At 45.1% G+C, this 20,043-nt stretch overlaps 2 protein-coding genes across 2 annotated transcripts in view; one reads left to right on the top strand and one right to left on the bottom strand.

Moving 5' to 3' along the window:
* Positions 1-3,720, bottom strand: part of LOC144698224 (uncharacterized) — a 111,790-nt gene extending 108,070 nt beyond the window's left edge. The window contains exon 1 of the mRNA XM_078570208.1: positions 2,687-3,720. Within this exon, the coding sequence (XP_078426334.1) occupies positions 2,866-3,372 (507 nt within the window). The 5' untranslated portion in view covers positions 3,373-3,720 and the 3' untranslated portion in view covers positions 2,687-2,865. The remainder of the gene's footprint in view (positions 1-2,686) is intronic.
* Positions 1-20,043, top strand: part of LOC144698179 (uncharacterized) — a 96,408-nt gene that overhangs the window by 52,095 nt on the left and 24,270 nt on the right. The window lies entirely within an intron of this gene.

The raw sequence follows: 20,043 nt of genomic DNA, 5'->3' as shown, positions 1-20,043 counted from the left end.
CTATAAAGGAGAGTTTCAGATGAAGTTAGATGTTAGATTCTAATTATCAAAAGTTAAATGTTAACATTTTTTAATTCATTCATGGGAGGTGGGCCTTGCTGGATAGGCTGATATTTATTGCCCATTCCTAATTGCCATAGAGGAGGTGGTGCTGAGTTGCCTTCTTTAACTGCTGCAGTCCCTGTGGTGTGGTACACACACAGTGCAGTTAGGGAGGGAGTTCCACGACCTTCACCTAGTGACAGTGAAGGAACAGCGATATATTTCCAAGTCAGGATGATGAGTGGTTTCGAGGGGAACTTCCAGGTTGTCCACAGCCCTTGTCCTCCTCGATGGTAGTGGTCATGGGCTTGGAATGTGCTGTCTAAGGAATATTGGTGAGTTCCTGCAGTGCATCTTGTAAATGGTACACACTGCTGCCACTGTGTGTTGGTGGTGGAGGGAGTGAATGTTTGTGGACGGGGTGCCAATCAATGGGGTGTCAATTTGGATGGTGTCGAGCTTCTTGAGTGTTGCGGGAGCTGCACTCATCCAGGCAAGTGGAGAGTATTCCATCACATTCCTGACCTGTGCCATGTAAATGGTGCACAGGTTTTGGGGAGTCAGGAGGCGAGTTACTTACCACAGGATTCCTAGCCTCTGACCTGCTCTTGTAGCCACAGTATTTACTGGCTAGTCCAGCTCAGTTCCTGGTCAATCGTAACTCCCCGAATGTTGATAATGGGGGAATTCAGTGACTGTGATGCCATTGAATGTCAAGGGGGCGATAGTTAGATTTTCTCATGTTGGAGGTGGTCATTGCCTGGCACTTGTGTGGCACAAATGTTACTTGCCACCCCAAGCCTGGATGTTGTCCAGGTCTTGCTGCATTTGGACAGGGACTGCTTCAGTATCTGAGGAGTCGCGAATGTTGCTAACCACTGTGCAATCAACTGTGAACATCCCTACTTCTGATCTTATGATGGAAGGAAGACCACTGATGAAGCAGCTAAAGATGGTTGGGCCTAGGACACTACCCTGAGGAACTCCTGTAGTGATGTCCTGGAACTCAATGATTGACCTCCAACAACCACAACCATCTTCCTTTGTGCTAGGTATGACTCCAACCAGTGGAGGGCTTTCCCCTGATTCCCATTAACTCCAGTTTTTCTCGGGCTCCTTGATACCACACTCGGTCAAATGCTGCCTTGATATCGAGGGCAGTCACTCTCACTTCACCTCTAGATTTCAGCTCTTTTGTCCATGTTTGAACCAAGGCTGTAGTGAGGTCAGGAGCTGAGTGGCCCTGGTGGAACCTAAACTGGACGTCAATGAGCAGGTTATTACTAAGCAAGTGCCGCTTGATAGCACTGTCAATGACCCCTTCCATCACTTTACTGATGATTGAGAGTCGACTGATGGGCCAGTAATTGGCTGGGTTGGATTTGTCCTGCTTTTTGTGTACAGGACATACCTGGGCAATTTTCCACAGAGCTGGGTAGATGCCATGTTGAAGCTGTACTGGAACAGCTTGGAATTATCTTGTTAATAACCTAATAATCTTACAGCATGAATCCAGTGAGAGGGTGAGCTAGTCCTCAGGATGTAAAAACAGACAAGAGCTGGAAGTGGTTCCCATCAATACATTTTCTGTGTTGTTATTTAAATGGAAATTAATATTTTGTCAAACCCCCATGTGCATACCCTTGGTGAATTACAACTTCTCACCCAGATCCTTCCTATTGCTTCTACCCAGTGCATCTGTGTGGTTTCAGCAGAGGGAGAGACAGGCTCCTCTCATCCCTGCTCTCACTGCTGAGAGGCTTGTGGTCTCGACCCTCCGGGTTTCTGAGCCCCTCAGGATCCCGGCAAAGACTGATCCACCTGTATCTGTACAGGGGCAGATTCAGCTGGTGGGAGACGGGGCAGGAGATGGGTCTGCATGTCAAGAGCTGGGGCCATGTCAGGTGCTGCTTGAGATTGGGGGGTGCTTAATGGGTGAGAGGCTGGAAGACTTTGATTGGAGTTCCCACTTCCATGTCTCCTTTCTCCATCATCCCTCTCATGGACCAGAGTCATATCATTCCTTCCAATCTGCTGCAGACCAGCTTGGTGGAAATCAGTGACATGTTGTCAGGTCACGGATACAGTGTCTGTCATCCTGTTTAAGGCAGCAGACATCTCATGCACGGCCATGGTCATGACCTACATGGACCCATTTCAGAGCCGTGCTTGAAGCTCCATGGAGGCAGCCACTCTCTCCATGACAGATAGTCTCTGGAACCTTCTCCAGCCAAATGACCCTCTGAGCTCCCTGCGCTCTTCCCATTCTGACCCCTTCCTCACACACCCACCTACATCACTCCACCATTGGAGGCCATGCTTTCAGATCCTGCGGTCCCACGCTCTGGAATTCCCTCCCTAAACTGCCTCTTCTCCTTTAATACACTTATTAAAATCCATCTCTTTGACCAAGCTTTTGATCATCTGTGAAGTACTTTGGGATGTTTTACTATGTTAAAGGTTCTAGATAAATGCTAGTTGTTGTTGCCATTGCCTTATATTTGTAGCCTCAGGAAAGTCACACAAACATTTTAAATCCTTGTACCATAACTACCACAGTCATTTCTTAGTCTGGAAACTTAAACCTGCCGTTTCACTTTCAGTCAGGAGCAGGTCACAGTTTTACACCAATCTCTGATTTGACAGCACATTTCCAGCATTCACCGTTGCTCTTCCTGACTCTAAACCCAGTTGTAAAGGAGCCTTCTGTTCCTGTCCAGGAGCTCTGAACCATGGGAGAGCGCAGCTGGGGCACATTTCTTACACACCTCAGTCCTGGATGTGATTAACAGTAGCGAAAACAGCTGAATCCAACTCCTACGGTCATTCATGAACTTGCTGGTGTTTCAGCAGGTTAGATGGTTGAGTGAATCCCTTCCCACAGTCAGAGCAGGTGAACAGCATCTCCTCAGTGTGAACTCGCTGGTGTGTCAGCAGATTACCGAACCTACTGAATTCCTTCCTGCACACAGAGCAGGTAAATGGCCTCTCCCCAGTGTGAATTCGCTGGTGTGTCAGCAGGTTAACTGACTGAGTGAATCCCTTCCCACACACACAGCAGGTAAAAGGCCTCTCCCCAGTGTGAGTGCGTTCATGTGTCTGCAGGTGTTGTGACCGAGTGAATCCCTTCCCACAATCTGAGCAGGTAAACAGCATCTCCCTTGTGTGAGTGCGTCGATGTCTCTGCAAGTGCCATGAGTCAGTGAATCCTTTGCCACACTCGCAGCAGGTCAATGGCCTCTCCCCGGTGTGACTGCGTTGATGAATTTCCAGCTCAGACGGGGTTCTGAATCCCTTCCCGCAGTCCCCGCATTTCCAGGGTTTCTCCATGGTGTAAGTGTCTTTGTGTCGCTCCAGCTTGGACGATCTGTTGAAACCTGATCCACACAGAACACGTGCACAGTATCTCTCTTCTGTGAACGATGTGATTTTCTTTTCAGGCTGTGTAACTGGCTCAAACTCTTTGCACAGTCAGTGCGCTGGAACACCCTCACTCAGCTGTGTGCGTGTTTCGGTGATTTTCCAACTACACTGATGCTTGAAGCTGTTTCCCACAGATAGAACAGACAGACTTTTCTCCTTCCACATTCAAAGACTGATTATATTCAGGTCTTGATGAATTGAGTGACTGTCAGATCAGGCCATGATGTTCGATTTGAGCTTCCCATCTGTAAATCCGCTCCTTCTAACATCCTGTAAAGGGAGTTTACAAACGTCATCACTATAAGATAAGATAGAAATTCAGAACAGATAGTTCTAGTTTCTATGGAATATTTTTTACTCATAGACGTTTACAGCACAGGAGGCCGCCATTTGGCCCATCGTGTCCTCGCTGGTCAACAAAGATCTGACTACACGAATCACATTTTCCAGCGCTTGGTCCATAGCTCTGGCAACGCAAGTGAATATCTAAATACTTAAATGTTATGAGAGTTTCTGACTCAACCACCCTTTCAGGCAGTGAGTTCCAGACTCCCAACACCATCTGGGTGAAAAAATTTCTCCTTCATTCCCCTCTTAGCCTTCTACCTCTTACCGTACATCATGGTACATCAGTTCCTGGGGAGTTTTATAGCACTTCCCTGGTTATTGAATTCCATTTGCCACTGCTCTGCCCACCTGACGAGTCTAATGATGTCCTCCTGCAGTTTACGGCTATCCTTCTCACTATTTACCGCCCTACCAATTTTCATATCATCCGCAAACTTCTTGATCATACTCCCTACATTTAAGTCCAAATCATTTATGTACACCACAAACAGCAAGGGCCCCAGCACCGAGTCCTGCAGAAACCTACTGGAAACAGACTTCCAGTCACAGAAACATCCCTCTATCATCACTCTCTGCTTCCTGCCTCTCAGCCAATTTTGGATCTAACATGCCAATTTGCATTGGATCCCATGGTCTCTTACTTTCTTGATCAGTCTGCCATGAGGGACTTTATCAAAAGCCTTGTTAAAGTCCATGTAGACCACATCAAATGCATTAACCTCATCAACATTCCTGGTTACCTCCTCAAAAAATTCGATCAAATTTGTCAAACACGACCTTCCCTTAACAAATCCGAATATCCCTGATTAATCTGTGTCGCTCCAAGTGCAGATATATTCTGTCCTCGCATTTATTGCCCATCCCTAGTTGCCCTTGAGGTGGTGATAACTGAGTGGCTTGCGAGGCCACTTAAAAGCCAACCACATTGCTGCGAGTCTGGAGGAGAGACCAAGTAAGGATAACAGATTTCCTTCCCTAAAGGGCATTACTGAACCAGATGGGTTTTTCCAACAATCGACAATGGTTTCACGGTCATCATTCAACTTTTAATTCCAGATTTTTATTGAATTCAAATTTCACCCTCTGCCGTGGTGGGATTTGAACCCAGGTCCCTGCATTACTCGTCCAGCGACAACACCACTACGCTATTGCCTTCCCTAAATGGACAAAATGAGCTCTGATAGGGAGATAGGAGAGAAACTGGAGAAATATGAGAGTACAGAACTTGGAAAAAAAGGGTCTTTAGAGGCAGTTTGGCCCAATGGACAAGTGGAAGGGAGGGAAGCAGCAGAGGCAGCTGATCGGATTCTCTCAATCTTAGTGACAAAGAAGCTCCATGAGCGCCTCACACTTGTTGGAGGGAAGAGGGAGAGCACTTCAAAAGGAATGAACTTGTGTTACAGACATTAAAAAGACTCGACACAATGTATGTTTAACACAAAGCTGATTTATTTGATTTATATCCAGAATATTCTCCCTTATAACTGGGCTGGAGTTTATGAACATCAGCAATAACTGTCCCCAATGAACATGGTTCAGTCCTGGATGTGATTCACAGCAGAATTCAATCATTGCCATTTCTTGTGAACTTGCCGGTGTCTAAGCAGGGTGGATGACTGAGTGAATCTCTTCCCACACTCAGAGCAGGTGAATGGCCTCTCCCCAGTGTGAACTCGCTGGTGTCTTAGCAGGGTGGATGACTGAGTGAATCCCACCCCACACTCGGAGCAGGCGAACAGTTTCTCTCCGCTGTGAGTGCGCTGGTGTGCAGTGAGATGAGATGATCGCCTGAACCCAGTCCCGCAGTGAGAGCACCTGAATGGTCTCTCGTCAGTGTGAACACGTTGATGGTACATCAGTTCCTGGGGAGTTTTATAGCACTTCCCGCAGTCTGGACATGTGAAAGGTCTCTCGTCAGTGTGAACTCGCTGGTGTGTCAGCAGGTTGGCTGAAAAAATGAACCCCTTCCCACACTCAGAACAGATGAATGGCCTCTCCCCAGTGTGAACTCGCTGATGTGTCAGTAGGTTGGATGACTGCGTGAATTCCTTCCCACAATCGGAGCAGGTGAAGGGCCTCTCACCAGTGTGAGTGCGCTGGTGTGTCAGCAGGGTGGATGACTTACCAAATCCTTTCCCACAGTGGGAGCAGGTGAATGGCCTCTCCCCAGTGTGACTGCGTCGATGAATTTCCAGCTCTGATGGGTAATCAAACCCCTTCCCACAGTCACCGCATTTCCACGGTTTCTCCCTGTTGTGATGGCATTTATGTTTTGACAGGCCAGATGATTGGTTGAAGCCTCGTCCACACACAGAACACGTGTACAGTTTCTCCCCACTGTGAACCGTGCTTTTTCCTTCCATGTTCAAATTCAGATGATATTCAGGTTACGATAAATTTGGTAATTCTGCCAGATCCTGAAGTGATGTTTGGTTTCCAGTTTCCCATCTGCAAATCCTTCCCTTTGAACACTCTGTGAAATTGATTTAAAACAGAAAAAAGGGAGTGAGAAAGAACCCACAAAAACACTAAGGCAGGTTGTGAAATTGAGCTGAATGAATCTGGTCATTTGTGGGGCCGGCACTGGGAAAAGTGACTTCGGAAGTGACTGGATTGTCATAAAAACCCAACTGGTTCACTAATGTCCTTAAGGGAAGAGAACCTGCCACCCAGTCCAGGCCTACACAAGGCTTTGGGCTCTAAGGGAGGAGAAGGATGGAGCAAGGGACAGAGAAGTGGGAGATGCAGGAGGTAAAGGAGAGGGATTTTATATATTTACAACTCAGCCATATCTTTGACAGAACCGCCCAAACCCTTAAGCTCCACCGCCTAGAAGGTAACAAGTGTATGTGAACACAATCAACTCCAAGTTCCCCGCCATCTCAAACTGACTCAACAAAGGAAGGGGAATTGGACAAGCACCTGAAGAGAAAGAAAATGCTGGGCTACGAGGAAAGAGCAGGGGAGTGGGACTAACTGATTTGTCCTTGCAGAGAACCAGCACGAGCTCAATGGGCTAAAGGCCTCCTTCTGTATTGTAATCAGTCAATGACTCTATGATTCAGTGACAAAGGACCAACACAGGAGGCCAGGGACCAATCTCTGCAGCCAACACCCACTCCGACACAAATAGCTCTTAATTGGTCCATCTCCGTTTCCAGACTCAGTTCTGTGAGGAACATCTGCAATAAAACAAAAGCAAAATACTGCAGATGCTGAAAATCTGAAATAAATGAGCTAATGCTGGAAATATTCAGCAGGTCAGGCATTATCTGTGTAGAGAGAAACAGAGTTAATGTTTCAGTGTGTGCAGAATGAATTATGGGGAAGAAAATAGTGCAGAATTTGATGGTCATTATAACTCAGAAACTGAAGAGAAATTGACTATAGCGCTAAAAATAATTCCTGACTATGAAAGATACTGTGGGAAGATAAAGCTGGGAAGCCAGCAGCCCATGGTCAGGGGATGGGCAGCTGTGGGAGCCTCATTTAGACATGGTCAGCAGAAGTAACAGTAAATGTTAAACAGAGTTAAAATACACCCATTATTAGAGACAGAGAAAGTTAGATAATGAAAGAGAGGTGAATAGGGAGGGCAGAAACAGAGCAATGGATGGGCATGAATTCAGATCCACAATAAAGGAATCCCAGAGCCATAGAACCTGTCACAGATAACTGAGTTTAGCAAGAAAAGCTCTAAATTGTAGATGAATGGTCAAAAATACTCACCTCTGAAATAATTTCAGTATTCAATATTAAAATCTCCTGCTGGAGCCTGCAGTTGGAAAGATATCAGAAGCACTGGAGTCAGAGAAAAATCTCCCAGTTGAGGAAATACCCGGGGAGCGGGGGTGATGTCACTGAGGAATTGTCGGTGTGTGATAACATCACAGCCACGAACACAGAACATCTGGGTCTGTGCAAACCAGTGATTACCACACATTATGAGGGATGTGAGGGTCCTTGAGAGGATGCAGAGGAGGTTTATCAGAATGGTTCCAGAAATGAGGGATTTTAGTTGCAATGTTAGGTTGGAGAAACTGAGTTTGTTCTCCTTGAAGCAGAAGAGGTTGAGGGGAGATTTCATAGACGTGTACTGTACAAGTTTGTGGCAAGATATTAGCTAATCATGAAAGTATCGCAGCGGCAGATTTAAGATTTTGGGCAGAATCTACATGTAAGGAAGAAAGGTGATACAGAACTCAATGCTTACACTCAAAGGCCAATAATATCCAGGTCCTGATGAATCGAGTGACTCGAGTCAGGTCTTTGTGTTGAGTTTGCTGTGTGTAAATCTTTTCTAACCCACTGTAAAAGGAGTTTCCAAAATCCATCCCTGTCAGTCCAGGATAGAAATTCACAACATTCTCTCCTCCTGCTGCCAGGGACAGGGATGACAGCGCATGCGCCCTGCTGCACATTGACCCCAATAAAGATGGCGGTCGTTAACCCAGACCCTTTCGTTGGAGCCGTGATCCCACAACCTTCCCGCCACAGATGCAAACTCGGCACCGGTAAACTCTTATTCTGGGTTCAGAGCCGCATCGGGTACTTACGAACCCGCCCCGTCGACCCACTGGCTTCATCTCTCCCTCCACTCCGCCATTTCTTTCACCGCCTGAAGATGAGACAAACAAGCATCTGTCCATGGACATCACCCACACTGCGCATGCTCCGGATCACAATGCCCAGAGAGTGATTGACGGCAGCAAAAGGAAGAAGGGGCGGGGCTCGAGGACCGGGCGGGACTGGAGGACCGGGCGGGAGCGGTTGGTCCTCCAACCAATCGGAGTGAATGAGGGGCGGTGCTGAGCCCTGATCTATCTCATTGGCTGAAACCCTGCATTATTTTGAAAGCTGATTTGTCTCAAACTCCAGAAGAAAACTGGACCTTTCTGTTTGTGGCTTTAAACAGATGAAATCCTGTGGGTGTGGAGCAAACATTTCAACATTTGTTAGTGAAATGTGGGAATATGATGAAACAATGCACAAACAATTCAAGGGCTGACTTCAGGGAATCACTGGGAAGACAGGGATTATCACCGTTAGAACAAGGAGAATGCCTGGTTTCAATAAATGAACCAGCAGAAGCTTAGGGAGAAGGTAAATATTGTCATCATTCAGAACAACCTTTGTATGTGGCTGCATCAAGCTGTGCATAGACCCTCGGTACGCAAACACCAAGTGTCACTATGTGCTGAGGTTCTACCTGTCCCCTGTATTGTGAAGGATGGGTCTGGCTACGCTGCTGAGGAACGCTACAAGTAGTTGGACCTATTCCTCGTGGATAAATTTAGGCAGAGAAACACCTTTGACCACAAGCCCATCAGGCAGGTTTCTGTCACTGTGAGCCTCGGGGAGCAGTAATACCCTGCAGTGTCTGTCAGTTGCAGCCCCCATATAGTTAACATGGTGAACTGAGTCCCGATTTCGAGCTCTGAAGAGAAATGGGCTGTTGTAAAATCTGTTTTATCTGCATAACCGCTGGTGTATTTCATTCGAATAAACTCGGGCTGTGTGTCTGGGTGTTGCCGGGACCAGTATAAATAATTGATGCTCCATGTCCTCTCATAGAGACAGCGTAAAGTCACCACTTTTCCTTCTAATCTAACCTGTCCTAACCCTTCTGCTGGTTCATTTATTGAAACCAGGGACGGGTTGAGTGACAGAATCTCCAAAGCTCAGATCTGAAGAAAATGTTCGAACAGGAAAAGCTCAGTCCTGTGGGTTTTAAAAATCCTGGCTCGAATAATGTTCATAAAACTAACTAAAGGATTAAATTTGTTTAATCCATTAGTACCTGTCAGAAATGCTCCCCTCACAACCCAGATGCTGAGGAGCCGCATTGTCAGTGTCCACTCTGTAAAAGGGGAGTTGGATATTTGAAGATATCCATTCTAAACCCCTCCCTCAATAATCTGAAATCGTGTCTCGGATGTTCTCACCCCTTTATGTCAGTGAATGGAAACACCCCGAGCTGGGCTACAGTCAGTCTGCTTACAGGGGGAATGGCCTTCTTCTGTGACATTGTGGAGGTTTACTGACCTTCTGACTATGTCAGCACACATGAGGTCTACGATTTCTTAATTTAAAGATGCAAGTTAGTGTGGCATTATTTTCCTCATTAAATGTCACAAGAGAATCCCCTCTACTTTCCACTGTTTCTTGGTTATATAGACATAAAATGATAGTAATGATCGCCATCACCACCTTCATCATCATCATTGAAACCTCTGATGAATCTCTGGAAAGGCAGCTAGCTCTCTGCAACAGAGAAGATTCTCCTCATGTCAAACTTGAAGGTGGATGTTTGAATTTAAGCAAAATATGATTAAAAAAAACATCAAGTTCACAACCATCATGTTACAGGATATCTGAAATCACAGGAGAGTAAAGGTACATTATACACAGTGCACATCCATTCTTCTGTCTTTGTGTCTGCTTTCATACACCCCATTCATTTCAGTTTCCCTCCTTTCTATCTCCTTGTCTATGCAATATTGATACATATATAGATACACAGATTCTCTTCACAGTCTTCCCCACGCCGTGAATATGTCGGTATCATGTGTATCACCAAGCCCTCAGTGAACCATTGAGTTCATGGGCTGAAACCAAGTTCAAATAGTCCCAAAGCATCTCTATTACCAGGTGCAGTTAATGCTGAGCAAATAGACACATTCTCAGTTATAATGCAGAGAGGAACTTGTCAGTCATTTCAAATTGGAAATAATATTCATCATTCTGATGAAAATAGAACTGAGAAACATTTGAGGAAAAGAAACTCATCAAGACAATTGGAATGTGTTCTGTCTGGTTCAATGAGCGGTCAGAAAATGGTTCCAATGCAGCAGGATCATTGAGTGATTAAGGTGTTGGACTTAGGTTCAATAAACGAATGCTCAAGTGGAGTTGAGCACCCCCGCAACGCCACCCGCCCCCAACCCCGGCCCAGTTTCCTCCTGGGGGTTTGCTTGCCTGAGTTTTTTCCGTTTTTGTTGAGCGAGGAATATGGAGGTAAGGGAAAGATGCTGATAGGCAGATCAACAATTCTCTTAGTGAATTCTGAGCAGCGTCAATGGCTGAATGGCCTCCTCCTGTTTCTATTGAAGAACAATATATATTCCAAATACTGTGGGAGTGGGATTGATGGAGAATGATGCAGAGTGAGAAAGACATACATAAAAAGGGAGAAAGTTAGGCTGGCAGAGAGAAGTAATGATCAATTTATTTCCTAAAAAGGCCGGTTTGGCACAGAAAGTGACCATCACAGATGAGTTGAAGAGTTTAAAAGAAGCTCTTGGAAAGCCGAGTATTGAAGACAAATAGAATTTAAAAGACTAAATCTTGGAGCGTTTATCAAAATAATGATGTAAACTGTGTGGGGCGGTGGTGTATGAACTCTTCTTATTTCTGTGTTACACTTCCCTATTTTCTTACAATTAAATAAAAACAACTAATCAGAAATGGAGTGCCTGAGACTGCTTGCTGTCAACAACATATTTCCCTTCTCTAGTCTCAGTATTTGAGAGAAGTGTACCTGTTAAACATTTTCTGCTCAGTTTCTCATTTCCACGCAGAACAGTTAAACGAATTGTTTCTGCAGTGCAGTCACTGACAGCTAAATGTCCATTGATCAGTAAAACCATATTCAGTCACAGTGAAATCACTCAATGGGACAAGATTAAAACACAAACAGCTGGGAATCAGAAATCGAATCAGTTTCACAAGTTAAAATGATTTTCTGGACATAAGTTCATGAGAAATAGCAGCAGAATAGTCCATAGAGCCCCTCGAGCCTGCTCCATCATTGAATATGATCATGGCTGATCTTTGGCTTCAACTCCACTTTTCCACCTGTTCCCCATTTATGTTGATTCACCGAGAGACCAAATATTTTTCTGTCTCAGCCTGTAATGTATTCAACAATGGACCACCCACAATCCTCTGGAGTACAGAATTCCAAAGCCTCACAACAGCATGAGTGAAGAAATTTCTCCTCATCTCAGTCCTAAATAATCAGATCCTTATTCTGAGACTGTGCCCCATGTTTTTGATTCTTCAGCCGGTGAGACAAACTCTCCAGGTCTGCCTTGTCAAGCTCCTTAGAATCTTAAATGTTTCAATGAGATCACCTCTCACCTTTTAAACTCCTGAGATTGTAGACCCAATTTACTCAGTCACTCACCATCGGACAACCATTTCACCCCAGGGGCCAATGTCGTGAATCTTCACTCTACTACCTCCAATGCAAGTACAACCTTTCTTAAATGTGGAAGTCAGAACTGCACACAGGGTTGCAGTTGTGGCCTCAGCAAAGCCGTGTATAATTGTAGCAAGACAACTTCATTCTTGTACTCCAATCCTCTTGCATTAAAGGCCAAATAAGGCTGATGAAAGGCAATAAAGGCCAATGAAACAACAAAGGGCAATGGGCACATTATGACTGGAGAGAGAATGAATGAGAGAATAATATTGCAGAGAGAAAGAATACTTTGCATCTGTCTTTACCAAGGAAGATACTGCCAGGCTACGGTGAAATAGGAGGTAATTAAAACAATAGAAGTATTTTAAATTGGTAAGAAGGAGACATTAGGTAGGCTGTCTATGCTTAAAGTTGCTAAAGCACCAGGACTGGATGAGTTGCATCCAAGGATAATGAGGGAAGTAAGAGTGGAAAATGTGGGCGCTGGCCATAATTTTCCAATCATACTTAGACTCAGAGGTGGTTCCAGAGGACTGGAGAAATGCAAACATTACAACTTTGTTGAAAAGGGGTAAAGATAAGCCCAGTAACTACAGGCCAGTCAGCTTAACTTCAGTGGTGGGGAAACTCCTAGAAACAATGATTCGGGATAAAATTAATATTCACATCGACAAATATGGGTTAATTAAAGAAAACCCAGCAGGAATTTAATCTTATTTATTGGCCGTCCGACCCCAGTGAGAAAACAAAAATAAATCTGTTTACAATTGGGATTCGCTATGGCGGCGATTTTACCCAGCATGCACGGCGGTGAAGAATGTCCCCTATCAACGCTACAGGAGAGCAGTGCGCAGGCGCTGTGCCGCCCAGTGTTGGGAGCATGCGCAGTGTCACTCATGACCAGGACGGATGTTTGTTTCCCGCATCCACAATGGGTAAAGGGGGGGATGGCGGGGTGGAGGGAGCGAGGGATCCGGCGGGTGGGCGGAGAGGCTCCGGAAACATGTTGTGTAAACCGTGAAGCCCGAATGAGAAGCAACCGACTCTCCGTTTGCACCGAGTGGACCCGAGAAGAAATGTCCCGGTGACAAACCCGGAGCAGGAGGAGAGAATGTTGTGAATTTCTATCCTGGACTGACAGGGGGTTAGAAGGGGGGGATTTACACACAGCAAACTCAAACCAAGAGAAATATCTGTCTCTTTTCAATTTCTATCCTCGACTGACAGGGATGGGCTTTGTAAACAAACAGAAAAATTACAGGTGTTGGGAAAGTTTGGATTGGGGCTTTTTTTCTTTAGAAAAAGGAAGCGTGAGCAGTGAGCTGATAGATGTCTTCACAATGATCAACGGGTTGGACGGGGTAGATATGGAGACAATGTTTCCACTTGAAATTTCTTTACTCAGAGAGTGGTGAGAGGATGTGGAACTCACAGAAACCATTGAGGGAAGAAAACTGATAATTTCAACAGGAAACTAGATGAGTATGTGAGAGAAAAGGGATTAGAAAGATAAACTGAAAGGCTGAGATAATTTGCATGGAATGGGAGGAGAAGCATAAAACTAGCAGAATAGTTGGACAGAATGGCCTATTTGTTTATTGCATATTTTGAGTATTTCAAATTAAACTCTTTTTACAGGGCATTCAGAGGGTTTGATTTGCAGATGGGAGATTCAAACCAAACATCACATCAAGATCTGACAGAGACATTTGCTTCACCAGGACCTGAATATCATCGGCCTTTGAATGTGGAAGGAGGAATGTTTGTCTGTGAGAAAAGATTTCAAACATCAATGTGACTGGAAAAGCACGAAGACAGACACACACCCGAGTGACAGTGTTGCAGTGAATTGACTGTGGAAAGAGTTAACCAGTTACACAGCCTGAAAAAACATCACAGTGAGGGAGAGACTGTACACATATTGTATGTGTGTGGCCTGGGTTCAACTGACCACGCAACCTGGAGAGGCACAAGGACACCCGCTCCACGGGGAAACCGTGGAAATGTGGGGACTGTGGGAAGGGATTCAATTCCCCATCTGAAGTGGAAACTCATCGACGCAGTCACACTGGGGAGAGACCGTTCACCTGCTCTGTGTGTGGGAAGGGATTCACTCAGTCATCCAGCCTCTACACACACCAGCATGTTCATACTGGTGAGAGGCCATTCACCTGCCTTGAATGTGGGAAGGGATTTAATGCTTTATCAAACCTCCGGACTCACCATCGTGCTCATTCTGATGAGAGACCATTTAAATGTTCTGACTGTGAGAAGAGCTTTAAAAGCAGAAAGGATCTACTGACACACCAACACACTCACACTGGGGAGAGGCCATTCACCTGCTCAGTGTGTGGGAAGGGATTCACTCAGTCATCCCACCTCCTGACACACCAACTTGTTCACACTGACAAGAGACCTTTTGAATGTTGTGACTGTGAGAAGAGCTTTAAAAGCAAAAAGGATTTACTGAACCACGAACGCACTCACACTGGGGAGAGGCCATTTACCTGCTCCGTGTGTAGTAAGAGATTCACTTGTTCATCCCACCTTCTGACACACCAATTTGTTCACACTGATCAGAGACCTTTCCATTGTTCTGACTGTGAGAAGACATTTAAAAGCAAAAAGGATCTTCTGAAACACCAACACACTCACACTGGGGAGAGGTTATTCACCTGCTCTATCTGTGGGAAGGGATTCACTCGGTTAGCCCACCTGGTGAGACACAATCGAGTTCACACTGGGGAGAGGCCATTCACCTGCAGTCAATGTGGGCAGGAATTCATTGATTCATCTGACCTTCTGATACACCAGCGAGTTCATTCTGGGGAGAAACCATACACCTGCCTTGTGTGCGGCAAGAGATTCACTCAGTCATCTCATCTCACTACACACCAACTTGTTCACACTGATCAGAGACCTTTTAAGTGTTCTGACTGTGAGAAGAGATTTAAAAGTAAAAGGAATCTGCTGACACACCAGCGAGTTCACACTGGGGAGAGGCCGTTCACCTGCTCGATGTGTGGGAAGGGGTTCGCTCAGTCAAACAACCTGCTGAGACACCAGCAAGTTCACATGCGACAGCGGGGGTTGGGTTCTGTTGTTATTGCTGCTGTTAATCACATCCAGGACTGAATCATGTCTGGGCACCTGTTTCCAGTGGGGTTCCACAGTTTGTGGTTTATAACAATGATTTGGACTTACTCATTGCCCCTACATTTAAGAAGTTTACGGATGTTACAATAGTTGCTGGTGTGGCTGAGAATGAGGAAGAAAGCTGTGGACTGCAGGAAGATATCAAAGGACTGGTCAGATGGGCAGAAAAATGGCAAATGGAATTCAATCTGGAGCAGTGTGAGATAATGAATTTGGGAGGGTAAACAAGACAAGGGAATGAACAATATACTTCTCAGCATCATCCCGTTTTGTGGAACAAAGAGACCTTGGAGTGCAGATCCACAGATCCCTGAATGTGGCTGGACAGGTAGATCAGGTGGTCAAAAAGGCATTTGGGACACATTCTTGTCTGAGGACTAGAATGTAAGAGCAGGGAGATTGTGTTAGAATTGTGTAAAACACTAGTTAGAGCGCAGCTAGAGTACTGAGTACAGCTCTGGTCACTGCATTGATCAACTATAAAGTAATCACAGCCTAAAACTAAAGACAAATTGATAATTTAACATATAATTAGAGTCAGTAATTAATCAAATCTAGGGGATAATGATAAAGCTAACTAACCAGGGATTGAAATCGTGAAGAAGTCTGAATTTTTCAGGAAATTAAACTCTGAGGTGTTTAGGTATTCGGAGTTAAGAAAAACATAGAAACTAGGAGCAGGAGTAGGCCATTCGGCCCTTCGAGCCTGCTCTGCCATTCATTATGATCATGACTGATCATCCAACTCAATAGCCTGCTCCTGCTTTCTCCCCATACCCTTTGATCCCTTTCACCCCAAGAGTATATCTAACTCCTTCTTGAAAACATACAATGGTTTGGTCTCAACTACTTTCTGTGGTAACGTATTCCACAGGCTCACCATTCTCTGGGTGAAGAAATTTCTCCTCATCTCAGTCCTAAATGGTCTACCCCGTATGCTCAGACTGTGACCCCTGGTTCTGGACTGACCCACCATTGGGAACATTTATCCTGCATCGACCCTGTCTAGTCCTGTTAAAATTTTATAGGTTTCTATGAGATCCCCCCTCATTCTTCTGAACTCCAGCGAATATAATCCCAATCAACTCAAACATTTCTGTTAAGTTCCTATAAAAATAAGCTGACTTCAACACAATGGAAGAAGCTGATTGGAGAGTAGCTGATGAATCCTTAATTATTTTAATCATTAGTTTATTTTGTTTAAGTGAATTAATAATTGGATAAACAAAGGGATGGCAGGGCATCCAAGTCCTGTGAATTGCGCATCCGGTTCCATGTCGGAAAACCAGGATGCATCCTATGCATTCTATATATCATGCTCCTGGGGCCAAACTCTAGTTCAAATAGGGTTTGAAGACACTTATAGCAGAGCTAGATAGATTCTTGATTAACAAAGAGGTGTAAGGTTATTGGGGGTAGGTGAAAGGTTACAATCAGATCAGCCAAGATCTTATTGAATGGCGGAGCAGGCTTGAAGGGCCAAGTGGCCTACTCTTGCTCCTAGATCATACATTCGTATGTTTGTATGTATTAAACAATGTGCTGGACGATCACAAAGGGGAATGGTTGAGAGGTGTTTTTGGGACAAGAAGGCTGTTTCCAGTGGAGCCCTGGATGGCTTACTGCAGGATCCCATGCTTTTATGATATAAATCACTGAATTAGACTTTAACATAGGGGCCATGATTAAGATATTGGCAGCTTTGTGGTTAACAGTGAGGAATAAAGCTATAGGCTGCAGAAAGATATCAATAGGCTGATCAGGTGGGCAAAAAAGTAGCAAATGGAGATCAGCCTGGAGAAGTGTGAGGTAATAAATACATTTGGGGAGGAAAACCAAGGCAAAGGGAAAGAATATTACTGGTATGATGGTGAGAAGTGTAGAGGAACAGAGGGACATTGGAGTGCATGTCCACAGATCCCTGAAGGTGCCAGGAGAGGTAGATAAGGTGTTTAAAAAGGCAGACAGGATACTTTTTGTTATTAACTGAGACACAGAATACAAGAGCAGGAAATATTTCCAGCATTTTCTGTTGATGAAAGATCACATACCTGAAACCCCTTTCTCTCCTCAGATGTTGCCAGAGCTGCTGAGTATTTCTAGCATTTTCTGTTTTTATTCCAAACTCAGGGGGGTTTATACCAAAGCTGTATAAATCACTAGTTAGACCACAGCTAGATTACTGACTAAAGTTCTGGTCACTGCATTACAGGAAGGATGTGTTCACAACAGGGAGGGTACAGAGGAGATTTACAAGGATGTTGACAGGGCTGGAGAATTTTAACTGTGAGGAAAGATTGCATTGGCTGGGGTTGTTTTCTTTGGAACAGAGGAGGCTGAGCGGAGATTTAGCTGAGATGTATAAAATTATGAGGGGCCAGATGGAGTTGATAGGAAGGACCTACTTCCATTAACAGAGATGTCAATGACCAGAGGGCTTAGATTTAAACTAATTAGCAAATGACTAGGAATGGGATGGATTCACTGAATCATCCCACCTCCTGAGACACCAGCCAGTTCACACTGGGGAGAGGCTATTCACCTGCTCTGAGTGCAAGAGGGGATTCACTCAGTTATCGACCCTGCTGAGACACCAGTGAATTCACACTAGGGGAGGCCATTCACCTGCTCTGAGTGTGGGATGGGATTTACTCAGTTATCCACCCTGCTGAGATGCCAGTGGGTCCACAAGTCACTAAAGGAGCTGTATTCTGCTGTTATGCCTGCTGTTAGTCTCATTCAACATTGAACCATATTAATTCTGGTTTTTGCTGATGTTAATAACACCTGTAATAGTCATTTGATAGAACAGGACATAAGTACTGCTGAAAAAAGAGACTGGTCTATGCTTTTCATCTTACACTCATCAGGACACTTCGCAAGAATAAGACCATAAGACATAGGAGCAGAAGTAGGCCATTCGGCCCATCGAATCTGCTCCACCATGATGAGATCTTGGCTCATTTGATAATCCTCAACTCCACTTTCTTGCCTTGTCCCCATACCCCTTACTGATTAAAAATCTGTCCAAAGAATACCAATAACAACAAGTTTTACTGTGTGTGAAGAGAGTGCGGATTGGTTGGCAAGTAGCATTGCCATGGAGAATGCACCATTGATGGTGACTGGCAGTTAACTGCCAAGCATTGTTTGAAATTTAAACCAGGCAGCTTGTCCCTGATTGGTCAAGGCATTATCTGAGGAATGAATCAGCCAATGGCTGTCATTTATTTTGTTCAGCTGAGCATACATTGTGCCTTTCTCAGCTAAACAATATAACTGACAGCCATTTGCTGACTCGTTTCTCAGGGCAATGCCTTCACCATTGATTCAACCAACCTGCTGACACACCAGCGAGTTCACACTGAGGAGAGGCCGTTCATCTGCTCCAAGTGTGGGAAGGGATTCACAAAGTCAAACCACCTGCTGAAACATCAGCGAGTTCACTCAGGAGAGAGACCATTCACCTGCTCCGAGTGTGGGAAGGGATTCATTAATTCATCTGACCTGCTGACACACCGAAGAGTTCACACTGGGGAGAGGCCGTTCATCTGCCCCAAGTGTGGAAGGGATTTGCTCAGTCATCCACCCTGCTGATACACGAGCGAGGTCACACTGGGGAGAAACCATTCACCTGCTTCGAGTGTGGGAAGGGATTCACTTGTTCATCCAACTTGATGAGACACCAGCGAGTTCACACTGACAAGAGACCTTTTAAATGCCCGGACTGTGGGAAATGCTATCAAACTTTAGATAAACTTATGTCCCAAACTTATGTCCCATCAACATATTCACACTGACGAGAGACCGTTCAGCTGCTCTCACTGCGGAAGTGGTTTCAGGCGATCATCTGAACTCACTGTACACCAGCGAATTCACACTGGGGAGAGACCATTCCTCTGCTCCGAGTGTGGGATGGGATTCACTCAATCAGCCAATCTGCTGTCACACCAGCAAGTTCACACTGACAAGAGACCTTTTAAATGCATAGACTGCAGGAAATGTTTTAAAAGTTCTGGAGAACTGATGCGCCATCAACGAGTCCACACTGATGAGAGACCTTTTAAATGCCCAGACTGTGGGAAGTGCTATAAAAGGTCTGGGGATCTGATGTCCCATCAATGTATTCACACTGATGAGAGACCATTCAGATGCTCTCACTGTGAGATTGGGTTCAGGCAATCGGCTCAGCTCACTGAACACCAGCGAATTCACACTGGAGAGAGGCCATTCACCTGCTCCAAGTGTGGGAAGGGATTTACTTGGTCATCCCATCTGCAGACACACCAACGAGCTCACAGTGTGGAGAGACCATTCACTTGTTTCGTGGGTAGGAAGAGATTCACTTGGTCATCCACCCTGATGAGTCACCAGCGAGTTCACAAATAATTACAGTGATTTTATTTTGCTGTTAATCATGCCCAGGACTGAACCATGTTCATTGGGGTCTGTTTCTGCTGATGTTAATGAACTCCAGCCCAGTTATAATGGTTAATATTTTGGATAAAAATCAAATAAATCAGCTTTGTTCTGAACGCACAGTGTGGTGAATCTTCTAATATCTCTAACAGAAGTTAGTTTCTTTTGAAGTGCTCTCCCTTTCCCCGTATCCTCCTCCTCACCTCAAACAACAAGTATGAGAAGCTCATGAAGGTTCTTTGTCACTAAAATTGAGACAATCCTATCAGCTGCCTCTGCTTCTTCCCTCCCTTCCACTAGCCCACCTGGCCAAACTGTATCTGAAGCACCTTCTTGTCCAAGCTCTGCACTTGCATCTTTCTCCAGTTTCTCTCCTATCTTCTATCTCCTTCAGCTCATCTTGTCTCTGAGACGTGCCTTCGGCTTCCTTGACACTATTCTCACTAAAC

Source organism: Cetorhinus maximus, chromosome 23, assembly GCF_964194155.1.
Source record: "Cetorhinus maximus chromosome 23, sCetMax3.hap1.1, whole genome shotgun sequence".
Classification (NCBI taxonomy): Eukaryota; Metazoa; Chordata; class Chondrichthyes; order Lamniformes; family Cetorhinidae; genus Cetorhinus; species Cetorhinus maximus.
This window is presented reverse-complemented; position numbering and strand designations above follow the sequence as displayed.